The 23861-nt window shown below is 41.0% G+C and overlaps 1 protein-coding gene across 4 annotated transcripts in view; it reads right to left on the bottom strand.

Annotated features, from left to right (window-relative positions):
* The window catches only part of RECK (reversion inducing cysteine rich protein with kazal motifs), a 51010-nt gene extending 39176 nt beyond the window's left edge, over positions 1-11834 (bottom strand). For all 4 annotated transcript variants that reach the window (XR_009275874.1, XR_009275882.1, XM_058822652.1 and 1 more), the window contains exons 1-4: positions 11656-11834; positions 9389-9447; positions 5366-5440; positions 2670-2706 (exon numbers count right to left, since the gene is read on the bottom strand). Coding sequence is in view for 2 of the 4 variants with exons in the window: in XM_058822652.1 (XP_058678635.1) it covers positions 2670-2706; positions 5366-5440; positions 9389-9447; positions 11656-11734 (250 nt within the window). In the remaining 2 variants the exon portion in view is untranslated. The remainder of the gene's footprint in view (positions 1-2669; positions 2707-5365; positions 5441-9388; positions 9448-11655) is intronic.
* Positions 11835-23861: the final 12027 nt, after the last annotated feature.

The raw sequence follows: 23861 nt of genomic DNA, 5'->3' as shown, positions 1-23861 counted from the left end.
CTTGGACCCTCCTTTTCTCCAGTTCCACGGCCCATGGGATTCTTTCAAGTAGACTGCCTGTGCCCTCATGTGTTTTCTCTTCTAAAGGTACCAAAGTGATACTAAAGGTATTGGTGATTAAAGCTGCCCATAAACACCAGGCATGTGAACACAAGATTTCTTCCAGCTGCACAAAGAAGGCCTCATTTGCCACTTCAGCCTGATGAGGCAGTGTGCAGCAGATACCCACATCATCACCTGTGTTAGGCTCTCTGTACAGTGCACTCCAGTGCCCACAGGCTGTTCTCAGCTGGCTCACCAGCCATTCCAGCAGAGCTCCATGCAATCCAGTCAACGCTCTCACCTAAAGGGCAACTCCTGCTTCTCATCTTCCTGTACCTGTCCCTCACAGCATACCTGCTGTGGGAGCTTTCCTGCTGTGCCTCTGTGACTCCCAACAGGACAGAAGCCTGGTAACTGCACACAGGTTTCTAACCAATAAGACAGAAAGTTTGTTTACAAGCACTGGAATCAACAGCTTGCCTCCAAGGCCTGGTGGGGGGACAGGAGGGAGAGGGGGAGTCTGAGCAGATGCTGTAAAACTGTTACAGCCTCCTCTTCACACACTCTCCCTTTTCCAAATATAGCATTTTAATTTCAAAGCATTTTAATTTTGTAATTTCAAAGTCTTTTAGAAATTACACATGATACAATGGACTAGTTAAGCCTGATTTCATCTATTTTTGATCTCTCCTTTAAACATTACAGCCCTATGTTGTGATTTATGCTTTAACTTTCTATGCTGGATCAGCATTAATTGACTTTTGGTGAAGAGGGAAAGAGTCAGCCACGGAAGTGATTGTCTGTGAGGAGCAGCTAGCAGCTTCCTCCATGCCAGGCACAGCCAATGGCTGGCTGGCTCTGAGAACTGGCACACTGCTAAGCCAGTTAGAGAGGCCAGTAATGTCTCTATGACAACATATGTAAGAAAGAAGAAGAAACCATGGGAAGCTCTCTTTCTGCCCTTGGAGGGATGGTGGGTGCTGTGGCTGAGCCCCTTCCTGGCAGGGCCAGGCTGGGCCCGTTCTGGCTGCTGGGATCCTGCCGGGGCATCCTGGTGACACAGGAGCATCCCGGTGACACGAGCACCTGTGGGGCCTGGAATGTGTGACCAACAGTGAGAGCACAGCAAGCAATTCCCCGATGCAAAGCCTGGACAATATCAACTTTTCAGCGCTGCAGAACTCTACAGAATCTTTTCAAATTGATAGAACTTGAGAACAAACAAACCTATGAACCCCAACTCTCTCCGAGTGAGGAAAAAAGAAAAGAAGAAGAAAGGTGAGGAGAACAACATGGCGGCAGTAAGGTCACTACAAAGAAAGGGAGAGGAGGAATCGTGCTCTGAGCGTCTGAGCTGAGATTCTTCTGCCAGCTGTGATGAGGACTATAATACAAGAAACTGTTTCCCTGTGATTCATGAAATGCATGGGGGGATGCAGCACCCACTCTCAGCCCATGAGGAAAAGGCCCTCAAGCTGAAGCATGTGGATGCTGAGAAGCTGTGATCTGGTGAGAGGCCTGAACAGAGAGAGAGAGAGAGAGAGAGCCCTTGCCTCCAGGGATAGAGGAAGACGACCTTGCTTTTATACTCTAGAATGGCTCATCCTTTAGAACTGCACTCCATAAACTAAATGGGCCCCAAAAAGCAGTTGTGGGAAGACTGCAAACTGTGGGGGGGGACTTTATGTTGCAAGCAGGTTCTGGGCGGACTATTAGCCATGAAAATTAAAACCACATTGGAAAAGTTCACAGAGAACTGCGTCCTATAGAAAAGACCCCATGGCACAGCAGAAGAGACTCCTTTCACTAAGTGAACTGAAGAAAGATCTTAAAAAGTGGCAAACTGACTAAAAATTCCATATTTTGTCTCCCTGCACTGTCAGTGGGAAGAAAAAAAGGCTGGAGCGGGGAGGAGAGGTGTTCTAAAGGTTTATTTTAGTTCTCATTATCCTCTTTAATTCTGTTAATAATTTCTTTTTCTTTATACCTCTGAAAGTTTTGTGCCTGCTTTGCCCCTAAAGTGTTTTCTCCTAATCCTTATCTCACTCCATGAGTTTTCTTCCCTGCCTCTGCTTAACTACAGCAGAGGAAAATGAATAAATGATTTCTCATAGGTGAACTGATATTTGGCCAGCTTCAACCTGTCACACTTTCTAAATCCACCTATGTACCAAGCAGTTTGGTTCATAATCTGAGCCCCTGCACTTAAATTGCTTGCAAAATTCTTACTATCTCCCTGTGTTACTCAGTTTTTGGTCAAATTATGCTGCACCTAGAGTAAAGTCATAATTATCAACCGCTTTGTAGATCAGGTTAGGGTGTCACAAAATCAAAAAACCAAAAAAATCTTGAAAAAAAAGAAATGCGGATATTTCCCTGATTTATCACAGAAGAACATGTTTAATTATACAAACATATTAAATATTTTTTAACTAGGAGAAGAAAACTATTAATAAAATGCACAGGTAACTCATTATATACTAGAGGAAACTTAACAACACACAGTTTAGATGCATAATGGAAGTTACATTATCATGAAATCAATAGGTGCAGGTGGCAGACACAATATCAAAACACACAGAGGGTGAAAAAGCAACATGATTCAATAGTCAAAAGGTATTTCTTACCTGGCAAAGAAGAATTTATACAACCCCACACTTCTCTCTGAAAAGTAAAAATGCAATTAAGCAAAAGCAAGTCTAGAGAATAAGAGAGTTTATAGCAGACTCAAACCAGCAATTTCAGCATTTTTTCACTGGTTTTAAATATCTGATTGGAAGAATTCTTATATTTAAATATATTTTAAAGAAGTGCTCTGATAGAAGCTGAGTACCACTTCCGTCCATGAGAGGGCTGCTATGCACAGACTATGGAATCAAAAGCAGCATTTTTGCAGGTGCATCACATAATGTAGTTATTTGAAATACACAAGCTAGTCAACTCTCTCCATCAATGTTCACAGAACTAAACTGCAACTTAAACAAAGAACAAGATTTGTCTAGGACTAAGACCTGTGGAGAAGCTTACTGTCCTAGCATTCCTTTCCACCAGCTTAAAAATACCCTAAACACACAATCACACAGAAAACAAATTTTAAAATGTGCTTCAATCACACTGACACTGTATTGTCACACAGTGACACATCCATCCATGCATCTATCTATCTATCCATCTATTTCTCATCACAGGAACTGATGACTTTCCAAAGTTGCAATGGATCTGTATTTAATGATTTAAGACTGTCCTCCTCTGTATCTGTAGAGGTTTTCTACCTAGACAAGAGCCAAAGCAAGATCAAATGAAGATGGTAAAGAGCTGCTACTTCTGCAAGTTCCATCCCTTTGATTCAGTTGACTTCCTTTATTTCATGAGGAGGTTAATGGTTGGACTCAATGACTTTTAGGATCTTTTCCAACCTAAATGCATCTATGATTCAAAGAAAAACTCTCTTGTGTTGACAGTTACTTTTTAAATTAATACCAGGCAATATCACATTCCTTGAAGGAACACATACAACACAATGTCTGTAACCAGTGCTCAATATTGACCATCTGATTAAATCAAAACCCATCTGTTCATTAGTGAAATGGCACCAGAACACCTGTCCAACAAGAGAGGAGATATGTGAGAGCAGCAAATAAAGTATTGAGTTAAATGGTTAACTATTTCATCTATCTAGATATTACCCATTCAGTGATATTAATTTAAGGTCCACACTGGACAACTGACTTGTCACTTATAAAGATAATTGGGAGCTATAAAAATCATTGAGTCATTTTCCCCCTTTCAGATAATCTCCAATCCTGTCTTATCAGAAGCACTTCTCTACTATACAGATAAGATTCTACTTGTCTTATCAGGGAATGAAAGATAAAGAAAACCAGTACCAAACCAAATGGTACTCATCACTTCAACAGGTTTTCACGACAGGTTTTACTCATACTAGGAGCTGTCTATAACCTTCTGAGACTTTAGAGCTATTGACCCATAGAAACAAAAAACTGAAGGAACTTTGACACACAGAAGGAAAGGATCTATAAGCGAACACAATCTGGTGAAGTTGCTAATTAAATGTTATTCCCAGATTTACTACTCTTACTCATTGCTCACTTGAGCTGAGCATGTTTTAGGTTTGCTGCAAACAGTATTGATACTGTTCAGAAGTAACGGAAATTACCAGAAGAAAGTAGGCTTTTCTGACTGCAAAAGGATGCCAAGAGATAAGACTCTAAAATTTACAATCTGAATGACCACACTTATCTATTCCCTGATTAGATCATCCTTAGAAGAGGAAGTGGGTTACACTCTTTTTTAGTTAAACTAAAGAACGTTACTGACACGACAAACTTTCAGGAAACCGTAATCTTACTTATCCAATAAAAGCATTACTTCAGTGTCCTGAGTTGACTATACGATGCTTTTATCCCCAATTGCCTCGTTCTGTTATGCTGAATAATAACTGTTGCACCTTTAAGACTTGTTGCAGAGAGTGAAGGGGGGAGAGAAGCACACAGCTTATTTTTTCCAGATACTGCTCTCACTCCTCCACATTCCTGCTCCTGGACTGTGTTGTCTGAGGATGGACAGACAGCAAGACAGAGCTCTCCTTGGCTTTTTGTTAGTTTTAGCTAGCTGAAGCAAAGAAGTTTCCTGGACTGTGGTTTTTTCCCTTTTCTTTGGACCTCTTGAAACCTGCTCTGGACCGAACACCCACCAGAGCACTGACAGCTGCACCTGTGGCCCACCCGGGCCGGGCCTGGCCTGAGACATTCCCAGCACCAGAGGGACTGATCAGAGACTGAGTGAGCTGAGCTGCAACCCGGGGATGAAGTTTTTGGAGCAGCAAAGAGTTTTATTGTTTAGTATTGCTTATGTTTTGTTGTATAATAAACAGGTTTTTTCCACTTTTCTCCAAAGAAGTATTTTCTCCCAGACCGGTTAGAGAGAAGGGCCGATTAGAGCTGCTTTCCTACCGAAGCCCCTTTGGAGATTCTCTCCCAAATTTGCTCTAAACCAAGACATTCAGTTTCTCAGGTAAGGCCATTAACAATTTGGTGCAGCTATCAGGGCCTTCTTGTCTCTGCCCAAGACCTCATGGCTTTGTGCCATACGCATGTTGGAACATATGATCTAATTTAAGTCACTACCATTAACATCCAAGTGACAATCACACAAGTTTTTACAACACAGATAAGATTTTCATTGCATTTTATAGCTTATGCATGCTACCTTACTGCAAGTAAAGTAATTTATGATGGCTTCAGAAAAAAATCCTACTTTGAGGTTCAAATCTCATATGAAGAGCTTTTCTAAGAAGCCTTACCATTGATTCTGGACAATACTCAGGTGCTCGCTGCAGTAAGTGCTTCAAACGGGAGTCACTCTTAGAAGACAAAATCTGTTAGAAACAAAACACACCTTAAAACAGTGAATGTTCTGCACATTAAATACTTTTTTCAATTTATTTCACTGTTTTTAGTTTGTCTAATATCTACTCTTTGACAACTTTGCCTAACAGTTAGTATGAACAGAATTCAAATTTAAGATTTCTTTTTATATATTTCTAGTTTTCCAAATATGTTTTACTTTTTATAGAGATACAATCTTTTCTATTTAGAAGAGAATGAGAATTTCCTCCACAAATATTTCAATCAAAAAGTTTCTACTGAATGTGGAAGGGCAATGTTAACGAGAGGATTTCTGCTGCACGTATCAAAATACTATACAACTCTATTTTCTTAATTAACCTTCTGCTACATGTTACATGATCTCAAGCAATTAAACTTCAAAAACCCCCTGAAACATAATTTCTGTAGAAAAAGGTAGAACAAAACCAAGACTAGTTAAAGAGACAATCAAAACTAACAGGGGAATTCATAGTACCCACAGGTAAACTGAAACCCGAGAAGCTCGCTAGACTGAGGATGCCTTTAGCAGCCTAATAAAGTTTTATTTATAAATTAAAACAAGAAACTGGTCAACAAGAAGAATGGAAACAGACTTATTAATGTGGGATATGAAACTGGAAATGACATAACTGAAACAGATGAATTTCAGAAGCAAAAGTACAATACAGTTCTAGTCTAAATTTGTTCTATTCTAACATTATAAACTTACTGAAAGAAAATCAAGAGAACAACAGCATTTGTTTCAGAAACAAGAGCAAAAAATAACTGCATTAGTATTTTGACTCTTCTGAGGTCATAGAATAATAAAATAATTCAGGCTGGAAGGGATCTCAGAACATCATTTATTTCAGACTTGTGCTCAATGAAGGGTAAACTACAAGACTAGACCATGGTGTCCATCTGCTTATTCTTCCCATCTGTTCAGGTCCCTCAGGATGACAGTCCTACCATTAAGATTATCAACACTTCCTTTGAGCTTCACATGGCCTGAAAACTCAATGAGAGTCGCCTCGACCAGGCTGTTAACAAAGATGTTAAACAGGAGAGGTGCCAGGGCAGACCTCTTTGGTATTCCATTTCTTATTAGCCTACAAGCAAAGTAGGACGCACTAACCTCTATCTCTGAGCCTCGTTTTACAACCTGTTTTTTACTCATCTAATTGTCCATTCCTCAAACCCATATGATCCTAAAATGGATACAAAAACATTGAGGGAATTAATGTTTAAAAATTTGCTACAGACAACACAAATGACATCCATGCCTTTCCCCTCATTCAGAAATCCAGCCTTATTACCAAACCAGGTTGGCCAGGAATGATTTACTGACATTAAATCACACGCCTCCTTCAGCAATAGCCTTACATTTTTTTTCCTTCTTCAGCCTTTAACTACTGCCATAAAATGTCTTGTTGCCCTTGACTTTCTCTATGAGTCTCAATTCCACCTGAGCTTTATCTTTTCCTATATAACCTTACTTGCCTTGGCAAAAGGTATAAATTCTTCTTATAAAACATCTCCCTGCTTCTACACTCTCTATACCATATCTTTTCTGCACCAAAGGTTGTTCATAACTTCTCTGTTTATCTGAATCAGATTCTTGGAACATTAAGGTGTTTTCCTGGGAGCAGTGACAGACAGTCCTTATGCTTAGAGAAGGATATGGATAGAGTCCTCTGGAATGGTACACAATGAATGCTGCCAGGAAACTTATCACTAATGAAACTTAGCAGAAATAAGATTAGGGAAAAAAATTCTATTGAAAAAAGAGGGGCCCACTAATTCCTTGCTATGGTATCTGACATGCTGAATCAAATAATCATGAAAAGGAGATGATACTAAAGCTAAGATTAGAGTAATACTTATAAGTAATGCAAAATAATTAGGTGTTTGAACCATGTTAGTTGACAAACAAACCTGTAATCCACATTCTCTTTTTCAAAAGTCTCACCAATTTACTGGTTAGTAGAATTCCTTACCCTTAATCAAGCCTCCTTCCTTAAATGGCAGGATCCAGGGCAACTCCACTGGGTGTCCTGGATCCACCCCAGTCCCTGGGCTCCCAGGCAAGGCCTCCCTCAATACTATTGCCAGTGTCCATATAGATTTGCAGACAACGGGTAACAGTCTGATGGTCAAAAAAACCTTGTGATTCCTGCAACATCCTAGATCTGAGTCCCTGAAAACCAAATCACCTTAGCCAGAAAGTCTCCAGTGCAGGTGAGTACCTCCTTGCCCTGCAGAAGGAAGTGTTTCTCCTGGTGGTATTGTTTACAATCTGCTGGTTAAACCAAGATGGCTCCTCGACAAATCATTCCTCCTCATCTGCTCTAAGGCCCCAAATCTAATCTGCAAGTGCATATCCAAAAACAGGCATGAAACTTCTTCCTCCTGTCAGCTGCACAAAATAGTTAAGTTACAGAAGATGAGAACCAGTAAAATAACAGCAGACAGCTCCTTCAGTTGCGCCGCATCAAAGGATCACACAGAAAATGATGCCACTAGCCTGATGTGAGGAAGTTAAGCCAGATCCTTAGAGCATACTTTGGGAGGCACCAGTCCTGCTTCAGACTTTTTCCAGACATCTCACTACTAAGATTCTGAATATGCTGATTATCTGAGTGGTGAGAGATGATCCAGATGAGGCCAGATCAGAGTGTCTTACAAAACCCACAGAAAACCATGTAATAATTAGAACCAGTATAGCAGAATTGGGATGGAATTTGACAGTAAAAAGCTGGAGGCCTTTCATGAAGAGCCAACAGGAATTCACATGATAAGCTGGAAACTTCAAACCAATGAAACACAAGAAAGAAATGGGCAGATGATTCCAAATGCCATATCAATGCAGCTACTAAATTCACCTTTTTTTTTTTAATATACAGGAATGGATCTCTTTCTCTTATATCCAAGTTAGAACACAATTTTTAAGACTGAGTGTCACACTTTTTTTTTATAATGCCATGTATAGTTTTGCTTACCTGTATTAAAAGTGATAAAATTATTCTGGAAGGGCTGCAAGAATTATTATAGAAATTGAGAGACGATCTTATGCAAAGACACTGTAAGACTTTTCCTTGTTTGGCCTAACAATATGAAAGCTGAAAGAAGATTTGGTTCTATTCTCTAGATATATCAGGGAGGAAAAAGTGCAATTTAAAGTGAAAGTTTTGATAGTACAATCAGAGATAAATATACATTTCATCATAACCAGGTTTATTACTCAAACAGCCCCAAAATAAGCAATGAAAACAAGAAAAGAGGGCAGGTATGATCTAAGAACACAACTTTAACATAAAAACTGTGTCTACGTTGATGTAAGTTTTACTGATGTACAATTCTCACATAGATTAATGACTGTAACTACACACACACAAAGCTGTATTAATTACAACCCACAGGTACAAATCTAAACATAAGTTAAGGAAAAATACTTTTCCGGCTTGAATTCAGAACAAACATTATGAAACAAAGTTTTAAGAACAAAGTAAGTGAGCAGATTTTTGCTACATTCACAAAGCCATATATCATAGCGAGATGCTTTGTGGACAAACAAGAACCTGAAGGAAGAAAGAATAATACCAGCATCTTGTTCTTCAGTTTGAACTCCCCATAACTTGGAGACACATAAGATTCATAAATTCTGTAAAATACCTTCAGACCTCTCATTTCCCAATGTGCTTATCACTTCTTGACCAAACTGTGGCCTCAGGTTGGTATTCCTATTTCTCCTCAACTTCAGCAGAACCCATTTTTCACTACAAAAGGAAAGAGGACTATGGCTCTAAAATTTCCAAGTTCTCATTTTGATACCATTACATCTCACAATTCACACATAGCCTCCAGAGAGAGGATCATTACCTTACAAACTTAATGTTGCTACATCATTGTCTAAAGGCACAATTTCAAGTCTGATGGAGTTAAATTTAAAACAAGCTTACCTGTTCACAGACATCACGGCACATTAAATTGTCCTTCGCATGGTAACAACAAGACAAGCCTATGGAAGAGCAGCGAGAGGGAAAAAGATATTTAAAAGATTTGAAATACTTAACCATCACTTCTGAACACAATACACACTTGATGCTCTATCAGGACAATTTCCTGTCCCACAGATGATCATGGGAAACGTTCCTCCCCAAAAGGCAAAAAATGAACAAGTTTTGTTCTGAAAATGATGAAGATCCTTACAAGAAGTTTCACAGTTACCCCTGAACACTCACTGTCATCAAAATGAGATCTCACTCCCTTTCTGCCTCTAGTAATATTTCTGCTACTTAACTTGCACTAGCCTGGCACATGGCAAATTCCCTCATGAGACAATTCAATTTATTAACTCAGGGGAAACTTAGAAAAGAATAAATATGAAAAAGTAAACAAAAACCCATCAAAAATCTCTGCAGAGAATATGTGCCTTTGTAAAATGAATCATCTCACAGAATCTGAAAAGTGCAAGAATCAGTCAGGAACAGGTGGTGAAGGAAATCAGATCAGGGGTCTCTTTTCACATAGCTGTTCATTGAATTCTGTTCTAAAAACCTTGGAACAAAACTGCAAATTGTTTCACTAGATGGATGATTAAGACTGGATGGAAGTCATAGAGCAAACACAGATATGAACACATCAAGAGTTTAAAAAAACCCCAACAAACAACTGAAGCACTGAGAAGTCATGAAAGACCAAACATTAAAGCAGCATTTTTAGCATTATACTCTGCTGTGCTTTGTACCCCCTACCATTCAAATATTTTGTTCATTCATAGTTAAGCTTGGCAAACGTAAAATGAATTAAACAGTGCCTTAATATCCATTTTCATCCTCACTTTCCTGTTTTTGGACCAGTGTTTTAGAGGACAGAGGTGTCCTTCAAAACTTTTACTTCCACTCACATCTTTACACACAGGATTATTTAATGATTACAGACTTCTGCTGAGATGCATCTGAACTATCTATCACACCGGTACAACAACAACAACAAAAAAAGTCTTTTTCACAACACTTTACCAAATAGATTTTGACTGAACCATCAAGAAGGAACTTGGGCATGAATTCCTTGCAATATTAGTAGGTTTATCAGTGGAAAGCTGGGCCAGAGTACGTCCTATTTCATTCCACTAGATTTTTGCTGTCTCCCTCCTAGAACTAAGCCTCACTGGAAAGTAAAACTACAGACCAACAATGAAACGCCCATAAATGCCTTAGTGACTGCGGTCTTCTGCTTTAAAGTATTAGGTGTTTTGTAGTTTCCATTCCTATGACAACAATGTCATTTATGTATTAAAAGGTGTTTTCCAATATCCATCTTAAGCTGCCTTCTTTTTCCACCGCTCTTTTTTGGTCCTGTCAGGAAGTTACAGACACACAGATTTCTAGAATGGCTTGGGTTGGAAGAGACCTTAAAGATCAGCTAGCTCCAAGCCCTTCCACTAGACCAGACTTCTTAGAGCCCCATACAGCCTGGTTGGAACATATCCAGGAACAGAGCATTCATCCTCTGGGAAACCTGGACATGACTGGAATTCTGGGCTGCAAGCACACATTGCCAAGACATCTGCAATGTGGGGAGCTATTTTACCGCTATCCTTCTCTTTATTAAACGTCTTGCACACACTTTTTAAAACACTCGAGACCTTGTTCGATATTACTCTTCTACTGAAAACAAGGAATGGGAGCCCTGGAACACACAATCTGTTCTGACACTGCATATGGAAACCCAGGCGTCAGGTTTTACCCATCTGGACTATTTCAAGCCACAGTCCTGGGAATTCACCCGCAGGCAGCGTGACACCGAAGGCGCACATCGCGGCCCCGAGGCACGGAACCCGCGCGGGCAGACGAGGAGGTCTGCGCCCGTCACGCTGCCGGCGGGATGCCGGAGATCCGGCCGCTGTGCAGCTGTGGAAGTGCCCCTCCCTGGCTCCGCTCCCGGCCGCAGGGATTCCGGCAGGCGCGCTCACTCCCCGGGGAGCCGGAGCAGGCACCAGCCCAGACCGGCACCAGGACGGCGCCGCTGCCGCTTCCCGGGCGCGAAGCAGGTGCGGGGCGGCGTCCCCCCACTTGCCCGTCTCCCGCATCCCGCCCCGACAGCGGCCCGACGGGAGAGTCCCGCGGCGCCGCATCCCCGCGGGCGACGCCGCCCCTGCGCCATGTTGTAGAGAGGGACCGGCGGAGCCACCTCCCCCACTCCCTCTCTCGCGGTCGCTACTCACCGGCCGCCGCGGGGCACAGCAGCGGGGCCGCCGCCAGGCACAGCAGGGCCCAGGGCCACCGAGCGGCCGCCGCCGCCATGGTCGGGTCTCGAACCCACGCCGACCCCACCCCGCCCCGCGCCCCCCGGCCGCCGCACGGACAGACAGACAGACAGACAGAGGGAGGGGTGGACGGAGGGACGGGCGGGATCTGCCGCCGGCAGCGCCCCCTCCCGCCAGCCCCCATTGGCTGAGCCGCCCCGCCAGGCCCCGCCCCGCCCGGCCGCCGCGGACATTCCAGCGGGAGCCGAGCGCGGGGGCGGCGCTGGGGCCTCTTCCTCCGCCTCCGCCTCCTCCTCCTCCGCCTCCGCCTCCTCCTCCTCCGCCTCCGCCTCCTCCTCCTCCGCCTCCTCCGCCTCCTCCGCCTCCTCCTGCTCCTCCTCCTCCTCCCCCTCCTCCCCCTCCCCCTCCTCCCCCCCCTCCCCCTCCTCCCCTTCCTCCCTCCTCCTCGGCCCGCCACCGGGCTGACCGCCGGCGCCCGTTCTGTGCTGCCAGAGCCACAGGCATCCCACAGCCTTCATTCCCCGCGACCCATGGAGCGGCAGGGCCGTGCCCGGAGGGAGGACTCGGGCTCGGTCTGAAAAGAGGACTAAGGAGAGGAGAAGGGGGCACAGACTCGGTTGAATTAGTTTATTTCTATTTTTATATAGTACTTGAATTATTAGCGTAATTCTAGACACAACTTTTAAAGCATTGGTTGCAGCCTTACAGTACTTAAGGGAGGCTTATGAAGAGAAGGGAGAGTGACTTCTTATTCAGGCAAATAGTGACAGAACAAAGCGGAATAATTTATAACTGAAAGAGGAGATATTTAGATTAGATATTCGGCAGAAATTCTTTGCTCAGAGGGTAGTGCTTTACCGGCACAGGTTGCCCAGAAGAGCTGCGGGTGCCCCGTCCCTGGCAGTGTTGGAGACCGGGTTGGATGGCACTCCGAGCAACCTGGTCCAGTGAAAGGTGTCCCTGCCTGTGGCAGAGGGTACGGAACAGCACGGTCTGTAAGGTCCTTTCCAACCTAAACCGTTCTGTGCTTTCTATGGTGGTAAAGCAACTTTATGGCAACATTTTCTGCTTGAAATTGTTTTGTGTATCCAGTGACTGTGAGGGAGAAGTGGTCTCACCGGCCCCAAGCACGGGCTGTGAAGGGGGGTGGCCTCGGGCTGGGAGGACAGAGGTGAGGAGGCTGTCGTGGCTACCCCGTGATGCTGATCCATCATCGGTGTCAGATTCAGTCCACAGGGCATACAATTAAAGAGTCTGTAACTGAAGAAGCCTCTGTACAGCAGGGCCACCCCTGCAGTTTATTTTCCATTTAGAGATTGAGCTACTCCCCCCACCTTTTTTTTTTTTTTTAAATAAGAATTAAAGGGAATTGAAATGTAAGCTATCCAATTAAGTTAAAATGAATTAAAGTTACTGCTCATGCAACTGCTTTACCTTGGTCATTCCAAGGTGAATGGATCAGCTTCTGACAACTCCAGGCTTTTTGAATGAGCACCTTAGCATCCCACTATCAGATTTTCTGGCAATAGTAAAACAGGAAAATTTTTAAGAATCCATGGAATTCAGTGTCCTACAAACTGCTTTTCCTTTTTCCAATCTAATATCCCAGCGACCTCCTTCTCTGAAGACAAGCTGCCAAGCTATTAATGACTCCATGATCTTATATAGCCTGGACAACCTGTAGAAACCCTTTAATTCTAATATCAAGTTATAAATGGTCCAAAAAACAAACCAATGCAATACAGGAGAACACTCTAATTAGTTGAAAAAGTTTTCTCCCTCTCTCTCTACACCAGTATAGAGTGATTAAAGTGTATTACTTCTTTGTTGGCCAAAGCTGTAAAAAATAACAGTTGTATTTTAATTTGAAGTCTTTTATTGCTATAATTCTGAATTTAAGAAAGTGAAGTCTCAACTATAACCTGATTACACAAAAATCTTTTCACGCCAGCACAGAAATGATGCTGGTATGTAAGTGAGGTTACATGTCAATTAAATATCTGGGCTTTCCCCCAGCAATCCAAGGTTAACTTCTGCTGATTTTCTATCTTGGGACTTAAAATTCACGGCGAGCCCACGAGGCGGCGGCAGATCCCAAAGGAAAATAAGTACGACTGTTGAATTTGTGGGCTGGTTTAGATTCTCTGAAAATACCGGGGGCCTGAACAGTTTAGATGCGTTCTTCCCAGTAATGCTAAATGGTTTAATCTGGCTTGATTCTGGATGAGGGCGAACTGCTGTGCATCCTGAGTGCCATTATGTGCCAAAGCATTAGCAGCAGTAATTTGTCCCCCAGGCAAACAGGCAGGGAGAAGATGCGGGTGGGTCTGACAATTCAAAGGTCGTTCATTGTCACTCCAAGTCATCTCTTCAGTTCCAGATTAAATATTTGAGACCACTGAAAGTATTTCCTTCACTTTGGAGCAGCAAACTGAACTTTGAATTAATATAAGCTTCTAAAATTTGGCTTTCTGGAAGGGTGGTATGAAGTTTAAACTAATTGTTCTATAAAGCAAAGACTTTTGTCCGTGAGAGTTTGGATGCTGAATCTGCAGGGTACTGTTTTTCACTTAAACCATGTGCATTGGCCTTTTCAAAGCAGCATCCCTTTGGAATTGAGTCCTACCCAGTATTTAAGAATGAGAAGTGGCATTCTGGGGCTTGAAATAATTAAATGCCTCAGTGTAAAGCAGTTTGCTACAAGTATGCTGACAGCATAATTTTAAAGTCTGGTGGTAAGACAGAAATCTTACCACCAGATTTTTTCAAGTGTTTTTCAAGTGTTATCTTGTTTTTTGCTGCTCCTGTCAACTGCTAAGGGAAAAGGAATACTTTATTCTGTATTCTGTATTTCCAGTTGCCTAGAATATAATAATGTCTGCTCAGTCAGCTACACTTTTAGTATTACCTTGAAAAATTAGTTCATTATATTTTGTGCTGAGTAGCATTTGGTCCTGCCTTCTTATCTAAAAATTACTGAATGTTGCTCCATAGTTTATGTTGAAGTCTTCCTCAGCAATAGGTGAAGATTCTGATAGTCACTGTCTGAGTTACTGGTCCCAAACCACATGCTACTGAAAAAGCTCTGACATGATCAGGATCCCCTCAGAAAGTAAAATGATGCCACATTTTTCTTAAATCCAAATTGTCGTGCGGCGAATGTCCGTGTGTTTGGGCAGAGCCCTTCGCGGAGCGAAGGGAGTGTGCTGTGTTTGAACACACCTCGTGTCTCGTTTGAGATGTGCCGCGTTGCTTTGCGGCAGTTCTCAGCGTGTCTACACCTTGCAATTGGAAAGGTGCTTACAGCACTGGCGAACTTACCCTAATTAGCATTAATTTGCCTAATCTGTGTATCAACAGCTAGATACCTGCATGATAAGGCAGTGCCAGCTTCCTAGCGAGAGTCGAACCGTTTTCCTGTGCTGGGGCTGGTTGGGTTTCGCCGCCAGGCTGCGGCCAAGGCAGGGCTTTGCAGAGGCCTCGGCTGTGTCTCCGGGCAGGCCGAGAGGAACGTGGGAGCACTCCTGGGCTGTCCCGAGCAAGCTGCGAGCTAGTAAGTCAGGCTGCTGGCTGTTTCTTCGGCCTAAGCACGCATTTCCACAACAAAGCCTCTTTCGAAGAGATTTTTTTCTTAAACAGGCAAACCTTCTTGTTCAGGCAAAGCTTAGCGATTTTACATTTTCTCTGTTAGATCTCAGCCAGCATTTTCCACCTGACTTTCCAAATAACTAATATGAATAAGAAGATTATTTTCAAATTACTTTTTTTTTAAATGTTTGAAAACTAGATTTATATTAATAGGGAAAATGTTAATATAAAAGGTGGGTTTGATGGCTGCTATTACACACATCAGAAGCAGTGTGAATTTATGCTGATAAAGAATGCTGTATATAAAACAACACAGATGTGAAATTAAAACCAGTTAAAGATGTACATTAATGCCAAATACAATGTCTGCAATTAATTTTGAGCAAGCTGAACATGTGGTGCATATTAGAGTTCATAAAATCTTGCCATAGGCAAATAATTAATGTTGCATACATCAAGTCTGGAGGGATAGTCAACTGAAAGTGATTAAATAATTGAAGAAGATATAATTAATTCAAATTTCTGTGAAGGTAATAAAGAAGTAAATAAGATTGTGTCATCATCAGTGAGCGCAAGTTGAGAAACTATTCTATTGTTTCAGAAAGGAATTTGAAATGGATCTCGTTTGCTCAGAGACAGTTCTGATGTGCATAAAGGTACTATAAGAAACCTGGCTATGCTTCATGTTGCATAACTTTTCTCAGCAGAGCAAACCACCTGAAACTAAAGTTACCTGTCAGTCTAAATTTTAACCTGAAATCAGTTACCGGGTTAGAGCCCTACCTGCTTCTCTTCAAATGAGAATGCTGAGTGAAGTAAACTACACTTCTTGGTAACAGAACTTATGAAATGGATAATTTAAAACCAGGTTGTGCACTGGTGGGAGCATCAAGACCATTCATTCTCTTTGACAGAGAAGAACTTCATCAGTGAAGTGTAATTACTATGTCCTTCCATGCTAAAGAAGGTGATGTTAAAAATAATGCCCAAAGAAATCACTAAGATACATGTCTGCTATTTGGTCAGATGCTTTTATCTCTCTCTCCGCTTTGTATGCTCTGCAGTCTCTGTGCTGTGTACTCTTTGTAATGAAATATGTATTAATGGATCTGTATTAATTTGCTGCCTTCCAGACCGCTGCATGAGGGCCAGGGTTGCTAGAAAGTGTCTGGAGTACCTTCATGTAAAAGACCCTCTAATTGGACAGGTAATTTCAAAATTATTTCTAGAATAACATTGAGAGATTGAGAGAAAAAAAAAAAGAAGCTGATTTTCAGTTTGAGAAGTTGGAAATGAGGGAGATTACACTGGCAGATCCTGGAGTTTTGAAATGTGGGAAAAGAGTGTTTCAAATGGAATCATGTTCAATCCAGTCAAATCCTTCAGCCATCCTAATTATCTAAATTTGAATCTAAACTCAAGCCTGGCACACCTGTACCATAGCAGAGATGGGTTGTTCTTATGCCAGTTGAAATTCTATCTTCTTGCTGGCCTTGGCTCACCATCCAAGGGGACAAATAACAGCATTTAGCTGGTGATGACACATCCATGTGTCATCTGTGTCTTTGGATACAGATAAAATGGATATTCATTTTGCTTTTCAACTCAGGCTTCTGTAGCAGCAATGCATCTGCCAGCATTTCATAAGCATGGGCTGGAGATAGAAAAGGATGTGTTGAAGAGCACTGAGAATGCCATCTGGAAATTCTTTTGTGGATTATCCCACTGAATCATCTAGTTGTGTATAGGATTAGTTACTTCTCCATATGGTGTTTAAGGACCAAATTGCTTCTGGAATGTTTTCCAAAGGTTATTTTTATGTTTTTCTGTACTATGGAATTGAGTTCAAAATTACATCATAACCTGCACCTACAGTGAAATATTTTAAAGAATCCAAAGAGCCTTATTCATTTTATTCCATGTTTTAACAGCTATAATTCTCTCTCAATTGTAACCTTTGAAGGACTGTATATAATTCATTTCTTCTATACATTTATTTCAGTGTGAACAGTCTGTAAGCTTTGCAGAAAAGGGTGTGGGTGGTATGAAATAATTTATGCTGCTAATTGACAATAGTGCAGTTGCTTCTACTTTCAAACAGGAAAAAAAAATCAATGTAGACTGACAGGTTAAATAAAAAAGGAAGGGGAAGGCAGAAAATTCCATTTTTTGCAACCAGTTTGTGTCATACTATTTAAATCAGTCTTAGTTAAACTTGCTAAAACTAATCAGTTTAGCTACAATGAAATTGTTTTATTCTTGCTATTCCATAAATTAGCTATCAAGTTCTGTCAAGATGACATTATAATTACATGAATTACAGATCAGTGCCTATTCCCATTTGTACCTACGCTTGAGTGACATGAGTAAATTAGGGTAGAACTTTGGTAGTATGCATTAATCTTGAATACTTCTCAAAATGCTGTAATAAAAATTTTGAAAGGTGCCCTATTTATCCCATCTTATGTAGCTGTTTATAATAAAAATATATATAGAGATGGGTAATTTACATATTAAGAGTGAAGGAAGTTATTTAGAGAACTCTGATGTCTTTGCTAGGAAAGGAGAAGCAACGTGTCTCTGAGAAGAGCGGAGAGAGGGATCGAGCATAGGGACAAGGCAGTGAGAGCAAGAGCTGTATAAGGAAACATAAAATTGAAACTGACTGCTTGGAAACACTGCATACACTTCATGCTTCAGCTGCCTGAGTTCCTTCACCAGACACTTCTTCCTGCATTCTTAGCTGTGCTGGTGGATTGCCATCCTCTAAAGCTCAGCTCCTCCAGTGCAGCTGAGGCAGATGTGGCTATCAACATCCCAAAAGCTGTGAGCTCTCATCCTTCTGTGTGGCCACATTCTTCTCATGGAAAGCCTGAGAATCTGCAGCCTCTCAAAAAAAATCTTAAAAGAATAAAATTAAAGCATCTTAAAAGAATAAAATTAAAGAGTAGCTTAGTTTAAAAGTGCTCTTACTTGTGCCAAAAAGGAAAATCAAGTAATAATTTATTGATGTCACCAATTAAATAAGTAATGTCCTTTATGCATACCTGTATACCTTACATGCACTATTTGTTATGCTTTAATTCAGTAGGCAGCACATATGGAAGATACATTAATGAAATGAAACCTGGGGAGGAGGAAAGTGTTCTTTATCAAGTGGTACTTACATCTTGTACATTTAGAAGTGTCAGAGCATTTTCAAAAACAGAACCAAAGTTTTATCTTTAAAACCACTTACAGGGTCTGAAAGCTCTCTGGTGTGTTTTTTGCTGTTCTGTACCTCCTAGATTTGAAGATATGGGAAAAATAGTGAAACACAATCCTAAGTGGTACTTAAAATTCTTCTGCAATTCGTAAAGAAAGAGCTGTTGTTAAATGAAGGTGTATTTATAGCAGCTAGAAATGGAGTTTCATGATGGAACAGAACAGAATGTGTGAGTGCAGCAGAGAGTGCAGCCTTAATGTAATGACCAAAGTATAATGATCTTAAGTGTAATGGCAGCCACCTGTTCTCACACAAGCAGCCCCTTTTATCCCCTTTTCCCTCCCTCTCTTTTCCTGTGCTTGTTCCTTCCTTTCCTCCCTTTCTCCACCTTTGGTTCCTCCTCTAAATGTGCTGTGGCAAGTCCAGCCAGAGGCCAGATGCAGAGAACCTCTCCAGCAGCAGGGTCATCCACAGGGACTCACAGCTGGACAGCAAGGCCAACGGCTTTCCCAGTGCTTCATTCCTGTTACTGGGCTACAGGGATTCCCCATCCTGCCTCTGTGCTTCTTGTATTTGTGGGGATGAACTGTTCCTCACAGCAGCCAACATTGGACCAAATAATACAATCCACTCTTTGATCTCTCAGTGTGTTACCTGCAGGCCCAAGAAAACCAATACACAAAATCAGGTAGTTGTCTCTGCTTCACCAGCCTTTTGGTAACCAGGTTGACATCTTGTTCTTTGTAAAGGACATGGGGGACTTTATAGTAATGCTGGGAGACCAAAATGGGGAAAAAATTATCATACCTATTAAAAGCTGCTCAGAGTATAACTTGAAGGACATATGCAACAATGGAAGTAAAACAAGTTAAGACCCTCAGTGAACAGAAAAACCCAACAGCTGAAAGCAGACCACATGTCTCGAGCTAGTACACTTGCAGGGATTCTGCATTCCTTAACCTTCCTCCTGCATTCCTTGAATTTTTCTCTAAGGAGCATATTATCAGTCATGTATCCCTGTGAAGCATGTGCAGCTTCTGAATATCTTAGCTATGAGCAGAACACTGTGTGTTAAAGAACAGTGTGAGACTTTGAAGGTGCTATTTCTACAAAAGCCCTAAAGACTCCATCTTGGTCCTAAAAAGATGCAAAAGCAGCAAACAAAGCAAACTCATTCTTTCCAGAAGGCACCAAGGGCATGCTTCCAGGTGCAGTGCAGGTAAGGGAGCAGAGGACTCAGGCACGCGGGTTTCTGGCTGGTTAAGTTAATGTTTGCTATTTTGATCCTGTTTATTATTGTGACACGTGATTTTTGTATTAGTACTGCAATTCTAGTATTGCTACTTAGTCACTAGAGCACTGACAAGTGGCAAGGCATCCCTAGTTCTACTTACAGATTTAGAAAAACTCTAATTTTCCTTTTCTTTTTGACCCACCGTAACTAAATGGTCTTGTTACTGCTCATAGAATAACAGCAAATGCTCACATGCCAATGCACTCATGTGCATTAAAGTCATCAGCCAAAATTGAGTTGTCCAGAAGTTTTGCCATGTACCATTTTCTGCCAAGTCTAGGATTGTTTCCAACCTCTGATCAGTTCTTTTTCCAGGAATGGGTAAATGCAAGGTCTAAAATTAAGGTAAATGTACTTCAAAATGAAAGTTTAATTCATATATACTTGAAGTTAGCATTATCACATTCAGCTGATCAGTATTATGTGTTTAATACCAAATCAAGACATAGAAAGGCTGAAGTGCTACAGCAAAGCAGAAATGCTCTCACAGGAAGTGGCAGATTATTTCATCTGTGTTAATTAAACCTTGACATTATCACAGATTGGCTTGAGCTGAAAAGGACCATAAGAATTATGTAGCTCCAACTCCCAAATTACTGGAAGTAATTAATTCCAAACTGTTGAAAGTAATTAATTCCAAACTTCTAGAAGTTGATAGCTATCTGACTGTATTACTCAGTGAGTAAAAGTGAGACAAGTAGAGTGCAGTCTTCAGATTAGTTCAGGGTGGGTTGCTCATCACAGGAATTAAAAAGCCCAGCTGAAGCAATGTTGGGACTTGTTGTTATTTTGGTAGCTTGTGAAGGATTGGGAATGTACTGAAAGATTGGGATAGTGGGCAGTGATTCTTTTGAAGAGGAGCAAAGGAAAGAAATAAGAATTTTTATACCAATAATTTTATTTTGATTGTTTGGGGAAAAATAAAACACCCTGAATCAGTCATCTGACATTATTTTTGAGTAGCACCATGACAGCAAGCAAGAGTCAACAAGTATTTTTTGCAGATGGGTGGTGGCATACATATGTTATTTTCCTTCACCAGAGCAGAGGCAAAGAAAATTTGAGTTGGACAAAAAAAACTTTTCTAAAGATAAGTCTAGCGAAGTTTTGGAATGTATTGCCTAGGGAAGTTGAAGAATATCCACCAGAAACAGTCTATGAAAATGTTTTCCAAGCACATGGGTAAGGGTTCTCTCCCTTGGGAGGAGTGTGAAAGCTTTGATGATTTCCAGAACCTTTTTCAGGCCTTTTTTCCCCCCCTGAATCTCCACACAGTCCTACAGGCTTTGTATGGGGCCTTCACAAACAGGGCAGAGACTGCTGTAAGGGGCTTTTCTTGGAGTCTGAAGTACTCATGGACAAATCTGGAACAGCTGGAAGCACCCTTCTTCTGGCTGATCCTTTGCCAGTGACCACTTGTAAGTGTCTGCTGGAAGAGAAACCTAACAAATCAAGCTGCTGAGATTTTTCAGCCTTGCTGGGCATTAAAACCCAAAAGTTTCATTTTCAATCTCTGAATAAGACCTGATCACCTCAAAAGACAGCACAAACAAAACTGTTTCACCTCTAGGAAATGCTCTACATTTGAAGGCATTTTCTAAATGTCAAGACCCATCTCCCACATTCAAAACCTCCTTGTTTTCATCCCTTTCTAGCACAAAGTTCAAACTCCTTACTGCCTATCCAATTTTCTGCGTGACAGCTTCTCGTATTTTAAGATGTAGTAGAAACAAACTGGGATTACATATCATAGGTGTTATGGCCTCAAATGCTTCAAAGGACACAGAAATTGAGGATGGTTTTTACCACGTATTTGCAGGAGAAATTCTGTTTGCTCTTGCCTTGGGCACGCTGCCCCTATGCTGCGGTGCTGTATCCACAACCACTGCAGCAAACTCCTGACATCACCATTCTGCTCCACAAGGGTTTTTTTCAAGAAGAGCTAATGAAAACAGTCTGTTCTAGCAATCAGACACAGAGGAATTAGAGATACTATGAAAAAGGTGACAAATAACAGCGTATAATTAATTGCAAGAAAATTAGTTATATATCCCTTTCTTTCTCTGTTGCTACTGCAGCTGCTTGAGTGTATGGCTGACAGCAGTAAATCTTGGCAAAAATCTTTGAGCATAGTTATAGAACTGTTTTCTTCAGAAGAACATATAACACAGGTCTGAGAAAGCACAGTGCAGAAAATACATAGTTGAATAAAATTATCTCAGTCTCAAAAAACATAATCTATTTAGCTTTCCACACTTATGCAGTGGTTTATGTGTTTTAATGTAGGACATGGCAAAATTAAATAATATTCCATTTACAACTTACATTAATTATTTTAAACAACTATTAAATTGCTTAAATTAAATAAAATAAATTTAAATACTTTCATAAAAATTGAAATTATTCTTAAAACGATTGTTCAATGATTTTATTATGTAATCTTAAATGTCAAGATGCGAAAATCAGGAAGGTTTTGAAAAAGCATCATGACTAAAGGCAGTTTAGATTAAGAGTCTTTTCTAGTAATATTTATTATTTACTGAGAAGTTATCCTTGCTGGGTTTCTGCTTTGTTTCTGCATCATGGTTTTTATAATCACCTCAGCCATCAGCACTTGTAATTAAAAAACTTACATTCTTTTGGGAAGTACAATGCAACAGAACAGACATTGAGGACTTCATCACAGTCTTTTTATCCTGTTTAGCCTTTTCCATGTACAAGGGAATGAATCATTAGCCATGTCTTATCAATTGTGAGGTATTAGAGTTGAGGTAGTAGGACTCCTGATGAGATTGGTCTGTTATTCCTGAAATGAAATACCATTGAGTGTTTTGTACACAACGTGAGATGTCCAATAAATGCTACACATTCCTCACAGCAGATTTATTAACTTTGAGAGGTTATTTTTAATTCAGAATTTGTCATCAAAAGGATTATTTTTCAAACAATGAACATTCCTTACTGAGGTCAGCAATGCAGTGGCACAATTAAGGAAGATATTTTTATTTTTTGTGCCTATGTGCTGTTGCCAGTTTACCGTCTGGTCCAAATAATTTATTATGTGGATAGACAAGACCACTTACAACAAAAATTAAAAACTTGACCAGTTATAAATTACCAACTGCATGTAGTTAAACAGTGACTCAGTTTCGTAGTAGTAAGGCTGAATTTCTACTGAAATTTCTTGATGTCATGTCTGCAATGAAACCTAAAAAAAAGGAAATTTTTCTCATTAACTTGTGTTACTATGCTTGCATTTGAAAATAATTTGATATAGCAGGGGTGGATTGATAAACCTATCAGTAGAGCTACTAACTAATTCTTGTATTGTTTTAAGAAAAAAAAAAAATCAAAGCACATTCCTTGTTCCTTGTCAAATGGTACTTTTTGTGCCAATGACTATGAACTCATTGATCAGTAAGAGTTGTATTCTATGAAATCAATTCTTTCTTGGTGCTATTTTAAAGAGCACTTTTCTATTTCAACAGGTCTCTTGGTTTAGCCCCAGCCAGCAGCCAGGCTTTCTCTCTTTCTCTCTGTCCTTCCAGCAGAACTGGGGAGAGACTTGGAAGGGCAAAAGCTGGAAAACTCATGGTTGAAAGGATGACAGTTTAACAGGAAAACCAAAAGCCATGTGCTCAAACAAAGCAAAACAAGGAATTGATTCACTGCTTCCCATGGGCAGGCAGGTGTTCAGCCATCCCCAGGAGAGCAGGGCCCCATCACATGTCACAAGTTGGGAATGCAAACACCCATCACTCCAAATGTGCCCCCTTCCTCATTACTCCCTCCACTATATTTACTGACCATGATGTCCTGGCGTCTGGAATATCCCTCTGGTCAGCTGGGGTCACTTCACCTTTCCTGGCTGTGTCTCCTCCCAAGCACCCTCACATTCATTGCCAGCATGGCAGTATGGAAAGCAGAAAAGGCCTTGGCTCTGTGCAAGTCCTGCTCAGCAATAACAGAAACATTTCTAAATTATCAACCCTGTGCTCTGCACAAATCTAAAACAGCCACACACCAGCCACTGTGAAGAAAATGAACTCTATCCCAGCCAAACCAGCACAACAACTT

Source organism: Ammospiza caudacuta, chromosome 1, assembly GCF_027887145.1.
Source record: "Ammospiza caudacuta isolate bAmmCau1 chromosome 1, bAmmCau1.pri, whole genome shotgun sequence".
NCBI lineage: Eukaryota > Metazoa > Chordata > Aves > Passeriformes > Passerellidae > Ammospiza > Ammospiza caudacuta.
The sequence above is the reverse complement of the archived record's forward strand: the minus strand, read 5'-3'. Positions and strand labels throughout refer to the sequence as shown.